The sequence below is a fragment of the Varanus komodoensis genome, unplaced genomic scaffold (assembly GCF_004798865.1).
Source record: "Varanus komodoensis strain SLA01 unplaced genomic scaffold, ASM479886v1 scaffold7_3, whole genome shotgun sequence".
In the NCBI taxonomy this organism is placed as follows: Eukaryota; Metazoa; Chordata; class Lepidosauria; order Squamata; family Varanidae; genus Varanus; species Varanus komodoensis.
The window spans coordinates 20,118,441-20,134,620 of record NW_025336480.1 but is presented as its reverse complement, the minus strand read 5'-3'; the positions used below and the strand labels follow the sequence as shown (position 1 = coordinate 20,134,620).

The 16,180-nt window shown below is 46.2% G+C and overlaps 1 protein-coding gene across 1 annotated transcript in view; it reads right to left on the bottom strand.

The window, feature by feature from the left end:
• Positions 1-10,458, bottom strand: part of LGALSL (galectin like) — a 25,287-nt gene extending 14,829 nt beyond the window's left edge. The window contains exons 1-4 of the mRNA XM_044454523.1: positions 10,081-10,458; positions 9,208-9,279; positions 9,010-9,098; positions 8,284-8,461 (exon numbers count right to left, since the gene is read on the bottom strand). Of these exons, the coding sequence (XP_044310458.1) occupies positions 8,284-8,461; positions 9,010-9,098; positions 9,208-9,279; positions 10,081-10,113 (372 nt within the window). The 5' untranslated portion in view covers positions 10,114-10,458. The remainder of the gene's footprint in view (positions 1-8,283; positions 8,462-9,009; positions 9,099-9,207; positions 9,280-10,080) is intronic.
• Between the last annotated feature and the right edge of the window lie 5,722 nt (positions 10,459-16,180).

Sequence of the window (16,180 nt, the reverse complement as noted above, 5' to 3'; positions counted from 1 at the left end):
CTGGATTGTTACCATTTTGTTTTAAACCTCCAACCACCAATAAATGGTGTCCATTCCTTGTGTGCATTGTCAGCAAAGGACCGGTTCATAACAAATTCTTGTCACTAAAGGGAAGACATAAGAACTCTGAAGATTTTTACATAACTCCCTCAACAATGTCTCTTTCAAGGTACCATAAATGCCAAGCAAATAGAAAGCTTGAACAGAGGGTCCAGAATGATATCCATATTCTTCTTGCTGTTGCCTGAAATTCTCCATGTCTGTTGTCCTTTATTGTTGTTGTTGTTATATGGCATTTATAGCCTATGTACCTTTCTTCTTCCTGCAAGGAACCCAAGGTGGCTTGACATTTATTTATTTATTTTATTTATTTAGAGTTTTTGTATGCCATCCCATCACTTAACGCCTCGGGACGGCTTACGTAAATAAACAAACATAGTGCAAAAATACAAATTATACAAATTAAAAACCTGATCCATTCCAGCTGCAAATTAAAACCTATAGTTAATATTAAATATTATTAAAATATTGTTTAAATAAAAAGGTCTTAGCCTGGCGCTGAAAAACAAATAACGACAGCGCCAGGCGGACCTCTCTGGGGAGCGCATTCCCTAGATGGGGCGCCACTGCAGAGAAAGCTCTCCTCTGGGTACTTTGCCTCCTGATGCCTTTCACAGAGGGCTCCCGGAGGAGGGCCTCTACTGCCGATCTCAAGGGGCAGGAGGGCAAATATGGAAGCAGGTGTTCCTTCAAGTATCCAGGTCCCAAGCCGTTAAGGGCTTTGTAGGTGATGACCAGCAGCTTGAATTGAGCCCGGACTTCGATGGGAAGCCAGTGAAGCTGGAAGAGGACTGGGGTTATGTGAGAATAATGCCCAGTCCCTGTCAGCAACCTGGCTGCTCTATTTTGCACCATCTGAAGTATCCAGACTGTCTTCAAGGGCAGCCCCACGTAGAGCGCGTTACAGATATCCAACCGGGAAGTAACCAATGTTTGCGTCACTGTCACTAGGCAATCGTCCTCCAGGTAGGGACGCAGCTGATGGATTAGCCAAAGCTGAAGGAAAGCGCTCCTCGCCACCGCAGTCACTTGAGCTTCCAAGGACGGGTCGAGGAGCACTCCCAAGCTGCGGACCCTGTCCTTCAGAGGGAGTGCAACCCCATTCAGGACAAGGACAAGGTCAAGGTCCCCTTCCCCGAAGCCCGATCCACCTACCAACAGGACCTCCATCTTGTCTGGACTGAGCTTCAGTTTATTGGCCCCCATCCAGCCCATTACCTTGGCCAGGCACCGGTTCAGTACAGCCACTGCCTCACCTGGATTGGTTGAAAAAGAGAGGTAGAACTGGGTATCATCAGCGTACTGATGATTCTGCAGCCCACACCTCCTGATGACCTCTCCCAGTAGTTTCATGTAAATATTGAATAGCAAAGGGGACAAAATGGACCCCTGTGGTACTCCATGGCATAGCTGCCATGGCGCAGAGCCAAAATCCCCCAGCACCACCTTCTGGAATCGGCCGTCAAGGTAGGAGCGGAACCACTGCCAAGCAGTGCCTTCTACTCCCAGTCCCGTTAGTCTATCCAGAAGGATACCATGGTCGATGGTATCAAAAGCCGCTGAAAGGTCCAGGAGGACCAACAGGGATGCACTCCCCCTGCCTCTCTCCCTGCACAGGTCATCGTACAGGGCAACCAAGGCAGATTCAGTACCATACCCGGGTCTGAAGCCGGACTGAAATGGGTTCAGATAATCAGTCTCATCCAAGAGAGCTTCGAGTTGTCCCGCCACCACCCGTTCCAACACCTTGCCCAAGAACGGGATGTTGGCCACCAGTCTATAATTGGCAGCCATCTCTGGATCCAGGGACACCTTCTTTAGGACCGGCCTGACCACCGCCTCCTTTAGAGGGGCAGGCACCCGGCCGTCCCACAGAGAGGGGTTGATGACCTCCAGGATCCAGGCACCAATCCTCAGTTTGGCTTTGGTCAGTAGCCAAGACGGGCAAGGGTCAAGTAAACAGGCGGTAGGACGTACTTGTCCAAGCACCTTGTCCACATCATCAGGCCGCAACAAATGAAACTCATCCAACAATATGTGACCAGAGGGCGACATCAGCATCTCCCCTAGAGAATCTGAATCACTAGTGGAGTCCAGCTTGTGACGAATCTGAGCGATTTTCTCCTTAAAGTGCTGGGCAAAGTTGTCACAGTGGGCCACCAAAGGTGGCACAGGATCTTTCCTGGGGCCAGGATGTACCAGCCCCTGTACCATCCGAAAGAGCTCCACTGGACGGCGCTGCAAGGAGGCAATGGAAGTGGAAAATAATTTCTTCTTTGCCGCCCTCACCGCCACAGCATAGGCTTGATAATGAGCTCTTAAGTGTGTTCAGTCAGATTCATCCTGTGATTTCCTCCACCTACGCTCTAGATGTCTCTTAACCCACTTCATCACCCGTAATTCAGGTGTATACCAAGGGGATGAATGGACTCTGCCAGATGGGAGAGGACGCTTAGGAGCAATCGTGTCAATAGCTCTGGCCATTTCCCCATTCCACAGTTCAACCAGAGCATCAACAGGAGCGCCAGCCTTATCAACCGGAAACTCCACCAGAGCATTCAGGAATCCATCCGGATCCATCCTGCTCCGAGGGCGGACCAACACAATAGGTCCGCACCCTTACAGAGGGAAAGGTCGACATCGAGCTCAAACCTCACAAGGAAGTGGTCTGACCATGACAGGGGAGTCAAACATAAATTGCTCACCCTCAGATCACCCTCTTCCTTCCCCGTCGAGAAAACCAGGTCCAGGGTGTGTCCACGTTCATGGGTCGGGCCGATGACATGTTGAGACAGCCCCATGGCCGTCATGAAGGCCGTGAAGTCCTGAGCCGCCCTGGACAGAACAGTCTCGGCATGGAGATTGAAGTCCCCCAGGACCAACATCCTGAGGGTCTTCAACACCAGGTCCAAGACAATCTCCGTCAGCTCAGGCAGGGAGTCTGATGGGCAGAAGGGTGCACGGTACCCCAGCAGAATCCCCAATCTGTCTCAGTCACCCAGCGCCAGATACAGACACTCTAGACCCGGTCTCAAGAGAACAGGAAGCCCGTAAGGGAAATTGAGGCTCAATAAATTAAAGTGACCCCCCCTCCCCTCCCCTCCCGGCATGTCTGGTGCTGGACCAGATACCCAGGCGGACACAGTTGAGAGAGGGACACATCCCGCCCCCCTCTCCCGCCCAGGTCTCTGTGATGCAAGCCAGGTCGGCCCCCTCATTAAAAGGTGGATGAGTGATGTTTTATTATGGACTGATCTGGCATTAAGTAACAACACCATCAGGCCCGAAGGGCGGTTGATAAGCCTACCCAGAACCTTCCGGCTGGGGGAATAACCGGAAGGAGGAACAGATGTCAACCATCTGTCCCTCCTTCTTCTATGCCAACACATTAAACCCCCAACGCCATAATGCCCATTGCCCTTGACCACCCCAATGGTGGTGCCCACACGCTCCCTAGGCAACTCCATGGTAGCAGCCGGACATGAATCCATTCAAATGGCCTAGTTAAAATCTAAGTTAAAATACAATAAAAACAATAAAACCTTCCGACCACCCAACTACAAACGCCTACCCACCCACACAGAGTCCATGGCCAGCCCAGCCCCCACACGGCCCCGCACATTCTTCTCCTCTCCATTTTAACCTCACAACAACACGAACCCTGTGGGGTAAGTGAGGCTGAGAGGCAGTGACTGGCCCAAATTCATGCAGTTTCATGGCTGAGTAAGGACTAGAACCCAGATCTCTTGAGCCCCAGTCAAGCATTCTTAACCCCTACGCCACAATGGCTTTCCCTTTGCCTTTACCTATTCTACCAAGATGGCTGTGCATCCCTCAGTAGGGACAATGCTAAAGACTCTCCTAAACCTGAATAAAAGAGTTCCTGAATGATTTAGAGTATATAAGAGTTATTGTCGTCATCCTATTACATTTTTATTGTACAAAGCATGCCATTATCCCTGTCATCACAACTTGCCTATGTTAGACAGAGAGTCAGGAACACAGGTGGCTTCCCTGTGCTGGGTCACACCAAGGATCTGCCTAGTTCAGTACTGTCTCCCCTGACTGGCAGTGGTTTTCCATGTGTGCAGGCAGGGGTCTGTCTGAGCCCCACTGGGGATGCTGTAGATTGAACCAGGGACCTTGGCATACCATACACATACTCTGCCTGCATCCTTCCCATAACAGGAGCCCTTCAAGCTGGCTTGCCAAAGCCACATAGAGCCTTTCCAGATGATGAAATTTGGATAAGGAGATCATGCTTCTTAGAGTTGACCCCATCCAGTGCCAGTGACCATACATTCTTATCTACACATTAAGGAAGCAAGGATGAACAGCCCTTGATGGAGGAATCTAGCCTAGTTATTTATTTATGTATTTATTATAATCTCTTTTTTTGTTAAAAGCAACAGCAAAGTGTTTGCCCAGTACTAAGTGTGGCAATGCACTAACTTTAAAGGAGTAGGAAGGGTAATTAAATGGTAGAACATTTAAAAATCACAAAATAGTGCAACAATAGTCACTTGTTGGAAGCCCTGTCACAGACACTTGCTGAACCAAACACAGCTACCAGGGATCATAGAATCATATAGTCGGAAGGGGCCTAGCAGGCCATCGGGTCCAACTATCTGCTCAATCCAGCACTCAAGTCTCCCATCCAGATTTCAAACAGGTCCGATGCTGCTTAGCTTCCAAGATAAGGCAGGATCAGGCACAGATGTGGGTGGCTCAACAAGGGCTCAATATACCTCTTCCTCTGTCACCTGTCCAGGATTGTGAAACAGTTGCAAGCACCAAGCAAGAGCACTGGCTCAGCCAGAACTCACATGTTAGCTGCAGCTGAAGGGGCGACTCAGTTTGGCACCTCAGCTTCAGTAAATGAATTTGCAGAAGAGAAAATGTATACTGGATCTCTGAAATGAATGAAACTTTCATTCTCAAGTGAAAATTAGAACATCTTGTTGAACTTATTGTAATGTGCTGCCTTTCAAAACTGTTCTGGAGCAGCACGCTATTGTGTGAATGGGACCAGTTGCCCATTTCGAAGCAGGTCTGTTTCTAAGCACAATTCAGTGTGCTAGTTTTAACTTACAAAACTGTAAATAGCTCAAGTCCAAGGGACCTAAAAGAATGCCTGTTCCCACATGACTCTGTCTGGTCACTAAGAATAGTTTTACTCTGCCAACTGAATTAAGGGATAACTGGAGACTGGGCCTTTTCATTTGTAGTACCTACCTATGGAATAAACTTCCCAGAAGGGCTTCTTTGCCCTGCTCATTTTATCTTGGTTTTTAACTATCTGCTGTGTTGAAAACCATTATTGGTCACTTGACTGTACTTTTACATTTTCTTCTCATGCTGTTTTCTTTGAAAGCATGGCTTAAGAGTGGCTATCAGCTAATAAATAATCAATAAATAGGCAAACACCCTAAGAGAATGTTTCCTAACTTCTCTCACATCTACATCCAGCACCCCATCCAGTCTATGGCAGTGATGGGGGTATCTCTAGAACAAATAATTAAATCGTGATGATAGCCAAACTAATTTACACTGTTTTAGGGTGCAACTGGATTGTCCTTATAGCCAATGAACAATATCTCACAAAAGTACCTAAGATAAACATCTTAAAGAACACAAAAAACAGGGCTAATATATACAGAATGTGCCAACAATCATTCATACTGTCCCTAGCATTGGTGACAACCAATACAAGTTGCACCCACGGCCTCTAGAGAAATGTAACTGGCTAGACTCCTCTGACCTCAGAAGCTGACTCTGCAATTTGTTCTGAATTTTAAATTACGCTCTCACACATACTTCCTTATGGTGGTACAGAACAGTAAGCAATAATGCTAATAGCTGTTATAATTTGGGTCTCGTGCACTCTTGGGGCTCTTAGTCATTCATTTGTAAGAGCAAAACAATACAGTTAACATACAGATAGAGCTAATTGTCCTCCATCAGCAGACTAGAAATCACATAATCCCAGTCTGCGCTGTTCATATAATTGACTTTCCTGAAGACCATTCAAGACAAAGAAAGACGTCCACTGAAAGTAAATGCATATGGATAACCAGCATAGGGATACCGGATGATTTCAGCATCATTCCTTGAACTGCATTATTTTCCCAACTCAGGTGCTTGCAACTGGTGCAACCTCTGAGGGAATGCGACTGCTGCTACTCTATGTCCCCTGTGTACATAAATGCATGAAAAGCATCCCAGAAAGAGAACCTTATGAGCCCCATCATACGTATAAAAAATCGCTGGGATGGGCTCTCCATCCTACTTCCCAAAAGTCCCAATCCCACAGGACATGAGTTCTATGACAGTACATATCTAGTTGCCTAGCAACACACAGCCCACGACCAAAATTCATGTTACATTACATGTGTAATCACATTTTACATGTCTGGGCTTTTATTTTTTGCAGGTGAATCAGCACTGTGACTGTGGTGTGCAAGGAGGGATTTGATCATTTCCTCTCCTGGCACAGTCCTAATTAAACTCTCCCCCACCCCATCCTGCTGCCATAAGCCTTGAGATGGAAGATGCTATTAGCAGGCCTTTTTGGAAGAAAGATGCTTTTCATTGCAACGGCAGCTTGTCTCCCAACCACCCACTTGAAAAATTGCTTTGGGTTTCACCAAAACACTAAATAATCCCTTTTGTTCTACAAATCACAGCACATATATAACTCATGCTTTAATAACATCGTTTCCTCTTTTACCACAGGGATTCTACTCAAAACTAGCACAGTATTACAAACATCACAGTCCTGAGGCTGGGCCACTGAAATAGGCCTCTTCAACAGGCAACGTTTGGGGGGAAATTAGTAGATAGTATCAGCATTGCATTATGAAAATCATGAACCATAGGCTAACACTTGATTTGCCGGAACAATGACCTTGGCCTGGTCAAAATAGCCTTGATTTCCATCATGTGGGAATCAAATAAAGAGAAACAGATATCAAATAAAGAGAAATACAGATTTCATCAACTGTTGTGCCGCCTTTCTGCAGGCCACCTGAATGAAGCTGGTGGACTACAGTGTGAGAACTTCTACCACAGCAGTAAGCTTTGACTCCAATTCTCTCCCCTGCACTCTTCAGTTCTGCACATACTTCTGTCAAGGGTGGGTTGAGAGGCCAAAGGGGACAGAAAGTGAGCTCCCTCTTGGCCCAGTGCCTTTGCAACATCATTTGTTGAGCTGATCAACAACCGGATGCATTTGGATGTGCAAATACACATTTATGTTCAGATCCTTATTTCAATGCATATCCAGCTTGATATGCCTGATCCAAATACACAAATTCCAACATGGAAACCTGTTTCTGCATGCTGATCTCCTTAGTCTGGAGTGAAGAAGCATGGGGGTAGAATGAAGAGGTAATTAAAAAAGCAAAGCAAGTATTTTCCACTTGTTCCCCTCCAGTAATTTTTTAGTGATTTACTTTTTAATATTGTTTTTATCTAGTTTTGTTTATCTGATGCAACTTTTTTTTACTGTTGTATTGCCATCCGGAGACCTCTGAACAGGATGGGGTAAAAATACCTTAAATAAAATAAATAAATAAATAAATAAAGCAGCATTTTATATATTTTGAATAAAACATGATTTCAAATACTGTTTTTTGTATTTTTCTGGATTATTGTTTGTTTGATATATTCCATCCAACCATTTTTATAATGAAGGAGGAGAGCAAGAGCAAAATATGATAGCGTTGTGGGTGTTGTTTGTTATTCCTGTGCCTACTATGGATATTAAGAATTACAGAAGCCAAAGGAAAATGTCAACTGGAGCATATGAAAGCAAAGCAACAAACTGCAACACTGAGTGAGGCACATTAAACCTAATTAAACAAAAAGCATGGAGACACCACAGTGAGTACATGAATTATATAGTAGCCACTTCAAATGGAGACATAATTTTAGAGTGCTTTAAATGTATGGTTGTAATAACCAAACCCAGAAAGTCTTCTATACCATTAAATATTACCATTTTCAATACATTGTATTATTTCTGCCTCTGCAGTTTCTGGACTTTTTAGATGAGCTGCCATCACAACAAATGCATGCAATGCATATATGCATAATATTACATTCCTATACAAATGTATAGGTTTGTATATACATAAAGACGGGTAGGTATGAATCGATATGCTAGTTATTCAAGTGGGCAGGGATTCTTACAGCTCAAGGTTCTTTTTCCTTAGTACTCACCCTAAAGGGCTGGTCTGGAATAAATGGGAAGTAAGGAAGAGATGACTGTTCTTCTCCCCATTCGCCAGATATGCAAGAATTCCTGAGGAACTGCCTGTCTGGGAATATGGCTTTCAGTTCAATAGCTACGTCAGCAGGAGGATCCTCTGAATCTCCACACGTAAGACTGATGTCAAAACTGTAATGGGAACAGGATACTTCTCATTCATTCAGAAGAAGCCATCGAATCCAAGACATGCATGCTTGGCTTCTAAGCCTATACTCTATTGGCTCTATACAACCCAATACATCTGAATGAGCACTGCCAAGAGCTAGCCGAGCAATTGCCCGTGTGGGCAGACTCACTTCCATGTTTGCCACTCTAATTTGTGCCTTTCTCACTGCCACTTCTCACATTATCTGTTTCCCCACCAGCATGGAGATATTCTCCACTTAGCACATGCATCATGTGTAAAGCAAGCCTTACTGTGCCCAGGAAAAATGTTGGGAAACAAGCATCTTCTCTTGTAAAAATATGCCTTCTCTGTGGGTCAGAGGAGAAACCAGCATTCTATATTTACAACTACAGATAAAAATAGCTGTCTTCAGAGTTGATGGATGTTCAGCAGGCACATTCTTTTTGTGGGAACCAGCTTTTCTTTGCAGTTCTTTGGCCAAAAAGGAAGACACAGACAGGAACAGAGCAGGCTGCCAGGAGGAGGCAAAGCCCTCCCTCAGCCTTATTACCTCTCCGGGTTGAGATCGACGATGCCCATGACCAAGACCTTCTTGCCTGGCCTCATTCCTCCTTTGATGTGCCCACAGAATGGGACAATCTGGAAAAGGATTGCAGGGATTCAGAATGAATTGCCTTTCTACAATGGGCAGACAGGGCCAGATGAGGCCCATTATAACAAGGCAGGGAAGGGAACCAAAAGCCTTTACCAGTCTTGGAAAATATACTTCCGCTTGCACCGGGGATCCCAAGGAGTTGTTTAAATGTCCGTCCTCTATTTTCTGAGGACAAAAACAAACACAAGCTCAGACAGAGAAGGCACCCTTTGTGTTGAGCCCAAGACCCATGCAGGGGGGCAGAAAAAGGGAGGGCCATGGAGCAGCAGAGCACCAATTTCAAGTCTCCAAGAGAGAATCCATATTTTTCTTCCAGCCCCTTCCTTTTGCAAAAACAAAGGGTGTTGCCTCGTAATCCCTTAGCCAAGTATTCCAGGTAGAGCCTGAGACAGAGTAGATTTTCATTCATATCCCCCCTTCGCGCCGCCGCACCATTCTCTCTCTCTCTCTCTCTCTCTCTCTCTCTCTCTCTCTCTCTCTCTCTCTCTCTCTCTCTCTCTCTCTCTCACACACACACACACACACACACACACACGCGCGCGCGCGCGCAAAATCATCTAGCTGCAGCAGTCGTACCCTCCACAGGCTCACATAGACACATCTCCCCTCCCCCCACATGACACCTGAAGACTGGAAGGGGGAAGAATAACAAAGTGCACACAAGGAGCGGAGCTCGCTGCAGCACCCGCCAAGATCTCTTCCCCTGCCGGCCTGTCCTTTCGGCCACCCCATGCGAGGGCTCCCCAGGAGCATTTCTGCAGTTTCTGAGCGCTGGTTTCGACCACCGCCGCTGCAAACAGGTATTCCGATCTCAAGATTCAGCTCCCGAACTCTCTTCTTCCACGCGGATCCATCGCTAGAGGGGACCTCGGCGTGAGCCCCACAAGCCAATCTGAAAAGCCCGCCTCCTCGCCCCTCCACCCACCTCGCGCCCTCTGCCAAGTATTTAGGAAATGGGCCACTTACCACCGCGTCCCTCTCTGCCACCGATCCCGCCATCTTGTTGAAACGGTGCTGCTGCTGCTGCTACTGCTAAGCGTTGATCTGCTGGAGGAGGCAGCGCGGGAGCTGCTGGAGGGCAGAGCCCGGCTTAGACGTGCCTGCCGAGCGCTGGGCAAGGCGCAGCCGGAGCTGACCTGGCAGCGGATGGGAGGGAGCGAGGGAGGGACGCAGCGAGGGAGGGAGCTGGTCGTGGCCGTCCCGAGCCCTGGAGCCAGGAGCAGTTCCTTACAAATCCCCGGTGGCTTGCATGCAAAGCGCGGAGCTGGCGAGGCAGCCGCAAGGAGGAGAGCGGCGAGGCAAGCCGAGTCTCTGCTGCGGCCGTGCCTCTCTGCCAGGCAGGCAGCATATAAAGCCCTGCCCCCCGGCCTCCAAGAAGCCTAGCGCAGGGCATGGGACCAGGAGGAGCCGCGTGGGGTGGGGATTCGCTGGGGCTGTGGCAGCTCGCGCTTCGCCCCCGAGCTGTTTTGACGCAGGAAGACAGGCAGGCAGGCAGGGGGAGAGGCGAGGCGGGAGGAGAGACTCCGCCGCCCAGCGGGGGACAGCGCAGCCGCCCCGGGAGGGCCAGGCGCGATTCGGAAGGGGCGCCGCTTGGGTGGGCAGCGCAGCGGGCGGCGCAAGTTGGGGCTCCCCCGGCGCAGAGGGGCGGGGCGCTGTTAGTGCGCTGGGGTCCTGGGCTACCAGAGTGCCGCTTTTACGGACTTTAAAATGCAAAGTTTCTCCTCGGTTCTCCATCCCTACTGCTGACCGCGTTTGCTCCTTTGAATTATACGTGGGTAGCGCTCAGCCATCCGAAATACAATGCAGTTCTGAGAGAGAACAAAAACAACACTGCGTTGAATATTTTCTGACACCTGTTGTTACTGACTGCTTCATAGGCACATTTTACATAAAACTGCCCAGGCTTTCCCCAAAATTATCATAACAGAGGCAGCTCCCACTATGTGTGGTATGTTTGTACTTGCACACAATTTAAAGAAGTGATCCTGTTTTCCGCTTTTCCCAACCTTTCAAAGATGCTCCGGGTTATTAGGCTTCAGTCTTGAATTCAGGCGGAACTTCCCTGGCTATTGAAATCCTCTCTTACCCGAGGCTGCATTTGAAAAAAATGTTGGGAAACCGCAGCTGGAATAGGGTGATGCTGACAAGGCCTGCTATGCAAACCTGTTATACTAATATTTTGATCTACACTGACTCCCAATTCATTCTGAACCAGTTCAAAGTACTGGTTAACATCATCATCATCATCATCATCATCCTATTTTATTTATATCCAGCCTTGTTTTTCCTTCCAAGTAATTCAAGGCAGCTTCCATAATTCTCCTCCTCCTCTCAATCTTATCCTCACAGCAACCCTGTGAGGTAGGTTGGGCTGAGAATCTGTGACTGACCCAAAGTCACCCAGTTGTCTCTAAGGCAGAGTGGGGACCCGAACCCAGATTGTCTGGGTCCCAGTCCCATACTTTTAACCACTGCACCACACTAGCTCTATAGCTTGGGCCAGGATGTTTAAAGGAACACCTGCTGGTATAAGGTCTGGAGCGTGGGCAGCAGGCAGCTATGACAGGAATGCTGGGACCAGGGCACAGGTGCATGGTGGAGTCCTGCAGCAGATTCAGAGGGCCAGAAGCAAGAGGCACATTCGTGTAACAGTCCAGAGTCAAAGCCAGGGAGATGAAAGATTCAAGCAATACAGTCCAAAGATTTCATGGTCCAAAGACACAGTCCAAGGGTCAAATCCCGGAATAATGTCTTGGAGCAAGCAAGGTCAGGGAAGACGGGTCAGGCTGGAGACAAGGACTGAGGCAGGAACAGACTGGAGCAAGGCAGGTAGGCTGGGCAGGAGGCAAGGCAAGGCTGGAGCCACCAGAACAGCAGGGGTTGCTGTGGCCAAGAGCAGCAGTTGCAGGCAGCCATCTTATGCTGGTCTCCAGGCTCTGGAGCTGCACTGCGTAATTGCCCCTCAGCTGTTCCCTGTAAGCACCTGCAAAGGTGTTCCTGGTTCCGCAGGCACTTGCAAGGACACTCAGGCCCTGACACTGTCAACTGGGATCCTTGGGGGAGGTCTTGTTCCAAATATCAGTCAGGGTGGGCAGCAAGTACACGCAGGGCTGGACTTCTGCCTAGGGTCCACTTCCCAGCAGGGCTTCACTGAGGAGCTTCTGGAGATGTTCCTCCTCTTCGTTGCCACCTGCTTATTCACCTTGCTGTCACTCTGGCCCAGGCAACAAAGATGGTGAGAAAGAGAAACAGTCAATGGTAAATAGCCTTCTTAGAGGGCCGGCTCTGTCATTAGGCAGAGAGGGGCAGCTGCCTTGGGCCACAGATGCCAGGGGCAGCAAAAAGGTGTTGGAGAACAGGGCTGTGTGTGCTATATGGCTTGCCTGCTGCCATCATGTGAGTGGAAAATGCTCTTTCTTTGCCAGTGACAAAGATTCAACTGCTAATCTGGCTGGATTCTATATATAGAAATGGGGAAACCCTTCATCTCGTGCAGCAAAATATCTTGGCCTGGCCTGGCCTGGCCTGGCCCATATATATGCTGAGAGAGGGAGTGTTTTGCCTAAGACTCCCTGAAGAGTATGTGGCTAAAATGATTGACTTAGTTTGTACTTTTAGCCACTAAAAGTAAGCATGTGATGAACAGTGTACCTGAAATAGTGCTAGTTGACACAACTATAGTACACCTATTAAAAAGCTAGTCACAGCTATGTAGGTTAAAAAAAATGGCAACCTGCCAACACAACCTTACAAAGGTTATCTAAAATGTCTTTTGCATTCCTGGTAAATCCTTTTTATCCTTTGTTATCATACAGAGATCCAGCTATACTTCACGGCTATATTCTCCCCACTGCAGAAGCTGAAGCACAGCTTCCAATTATTAAGCAATTATTGCTACTGTCCAATTTCCCTACCAAAGGACTGGCGTTGGCAAGATGAAGTGGGTCACAGGCTTCCACCCCATCTGGTCCCTCGGGTTTCACAGCATGCTACTTGTCCCCTTCCCTGGATTTGCTACTGAAAAAAAAAGATAGATTTGCCTTTGCTGGAAAGGAGGCCCCTATTCCTGTATTAGGCCAAGCCATGTTTTTTGTTCAATGTACTAACACAGTGGTAAGGGGGCAGACAGAAGAAAAGAGCAGTGTGGAAGAAGTCCCATTTCTCTGTTTTGGTTCTATAGCTGAATTGTCATCATGACCACTTCTGCTGTCTGAGCAACAAGGAGCAAAGCTGGGTCAAGAAGCACTCCCAGACCACAGCCCTTGTCTTAAAGGAGAGAGCAACCCTATCCGTAACAGTCTGTACAAGTAATCCCAGATTAGCTTTCCTACGGACAAACACCTCTGTCTTGTCTGGATTAAATGTCAGTTTATTTTCCCACATCCAGTCTGTTGCTGTGCTCAGTCACTTCAATAAAAAGGAAAGAGAGAATTCGGTGCCACTAGTCACAGTTTTGCATAGATGTTGAATAGCACGTATCCTGCATGCCTGTGACCAACAGGTCAAGCATTACTGCAGACTGAGGCAAAGGACAAAATAGTGCCTCCATTCCATGTGAAGAAGATGGCCAGAATTGGAGCTGCGTCTTGCTTCAACCCTGCCTAACTTTTTCCACTGCACCTCAAGTTGGGAGGCTGCATTAAGAACTGGGGTAGCAATATCTTCCACCATCTTCCTGTCCTGTGCCAACTCCTGCCTGAGACAGTCACCTCACTCTGCCTAATAGTAGGGCTGGCCCTGAGCCCACCCATGCCCGTGATCATCTGGGATCTGTCTTCCAGGACACCATGGTTGGTAAAGAGGGTTGCTGTGGATCTTCAGAACCAACAGGAATAGCCCTCCCTCCCCCAGTTTCTAGCATAAGCTCATTCACTAGAGCACCTAAGGTTACGTCCAGTTAATGGCCTCCTAATACTTCGGATCAAAAGGCATCACACAGTTATTCTGTATTTCTCCCCATAACTGTTTTTTCTAATAAGAAAAAAAATGAAGTGGTGGAAAAACACAGGAAGTCAGAAAGTCAGCTGGACCTCATGTTAAATTCCCATGAATGAGGTGGGGCAATTACACAATCAAATCCTCATCTGTAAGCATCCCAAGGTTGTTCTGGTTCCAAAGCTGAACCAGAACCCATATTCAAAAAGACAAAGCTAAACTAAAAGCTTCATTCGAGAACGCTTGGAGTTGGGCTGCTGCAACCTGCTTCCTTATTTTTCTATGCTTAAGTCTAGTTCAGTCTGATTTTCCCATCAGCTTGATTTTTTTAAAGCTTTGCTTGCAAATTCATACACCTTTTTAACCTTATTTATGCTACTATATGTATATTTGTGTTCAGGTTCCTCTGATATATGCATTCTAAAGCACATTCGTCATCTGAGACTTCCATTACAAAATTTGCAATGTGCAGACATCAAAGAATAGTTGGATTCAAATTCAAGAATAGGGTTGATAGTACAAAGTTAGGTATGTCCACATTAAAATACAAAACAAACCAGTATTTATCTCCTTCGTCTTTAGGAAGATTGTGTGTTCTTATGATTCTCATCTTACAATGTATCCCTCTAACTGATATTGAGAGAATTCCATATGACAGTCTACAGATCGGGCTGCACAGGTGGTTTCAGATAGGCTTTGCCTGCAATACTTTGAAAGATGCTCCTCTGCCTTTAGGAGAGACACAACAGGGAATTTCAACAGTTGTCTCCTCACTGCAGCCCAGCTGATCACATCTTTTCTGGGCAGGTGTTAATGACAGAGGAGACTTTTTTGTGTCAACAAAAAGCACACGCAGACATGTAGTAATCCGGTCCTGTATTTTACTCTAGTTTTCAGCTAAAGAAATAAATCAAAGTCATATTAATGCCATGAAAAATATATCCTGCTGCTAAGTCCTTGGTAGGAGGAAACCGGCCTTGCAAAGCAGAAAATGTATGACATATTTGGACATATTTCCAAATATGTCAAATGGATGTTGGAAATGTAAACACAAACTGGCTACTTTTTATCATATGTGGTGGACCTGTGATAAGGTGAAAAAATATTGGATTAAAATACATAAATGGCTTGAGGAAATGTTACAAAAATCTTTGGCATTTAAACCTGAAGTTTTCTTATTAGGTATTATACCTGATGATGTTAGCAAACAAGCAATGTATTTGACTCTACATGTAATTACTGCGGTGAGGATTGCATTTGCCCAACACTAGAAGAGTGAAGAGCCACCTACCACCGAACTGATCCTAAAAAAGATCCTGGACTGTGCAGAAATGGACAGGCTGACTTTGTCGTTGAAGGATAAAGAAGATACAGACTTCTATCAAACTTGGGACTCTTTTTATCATTGGCTAGAGAAACGGGACTATGCATAGATTTAAATATGTTTATAATTTAACATAAAAAGAAAAAATGTGGGGGGCTGACCCAGTAGATCCGATGTTTCCGATGATTGACGTTGTCTTCAGGTTTTTGTGTGTGTTAGGTTTATTTAGAATAAAACTTATTCAAAAGAGAAACATAAAAAAAGATAATCCCATCTTCCTGAAAAAAAAAGAAAAGAAAGAAAACGTACATGATATCATTGTAAAGTTGGAGTTCTGTGAGAAGTTTGCAATGTTTAAATAATCACAGGGTAATAACAAAGAAGGCTATTTCACAAATAGTAGAGTTGAGAGAGCAATCTAGCTTTCTGCTTGAAGCTGCTATAGGTTTGCACCTCTCTGAGCATAAACTGAAACTATAGGGGAAATAATCTCAGAGGACAGGGAGCCACATACCTTTCTTGATCATACATTTTATTTTTGGATTTATTTATTGTTTTTATAGACCTTTTTATGGCACATGCTCTCAGAATGGTTTACAATCATTTAAAACAATATAGCACGTAATAGCAGTGACATATCCATAATCACAAAAATACAAAGAAAATAAGCAACAATGAAGCAGGTAAGTAAAATGATAATACACAATGCAATAAACAAGTAAGTAACAACAACCAAGTTTCATCTTGATAAAAACCGATATAAACTCATAACATCTATTCAAGAATTAAAATAATGGGAGAATAAAA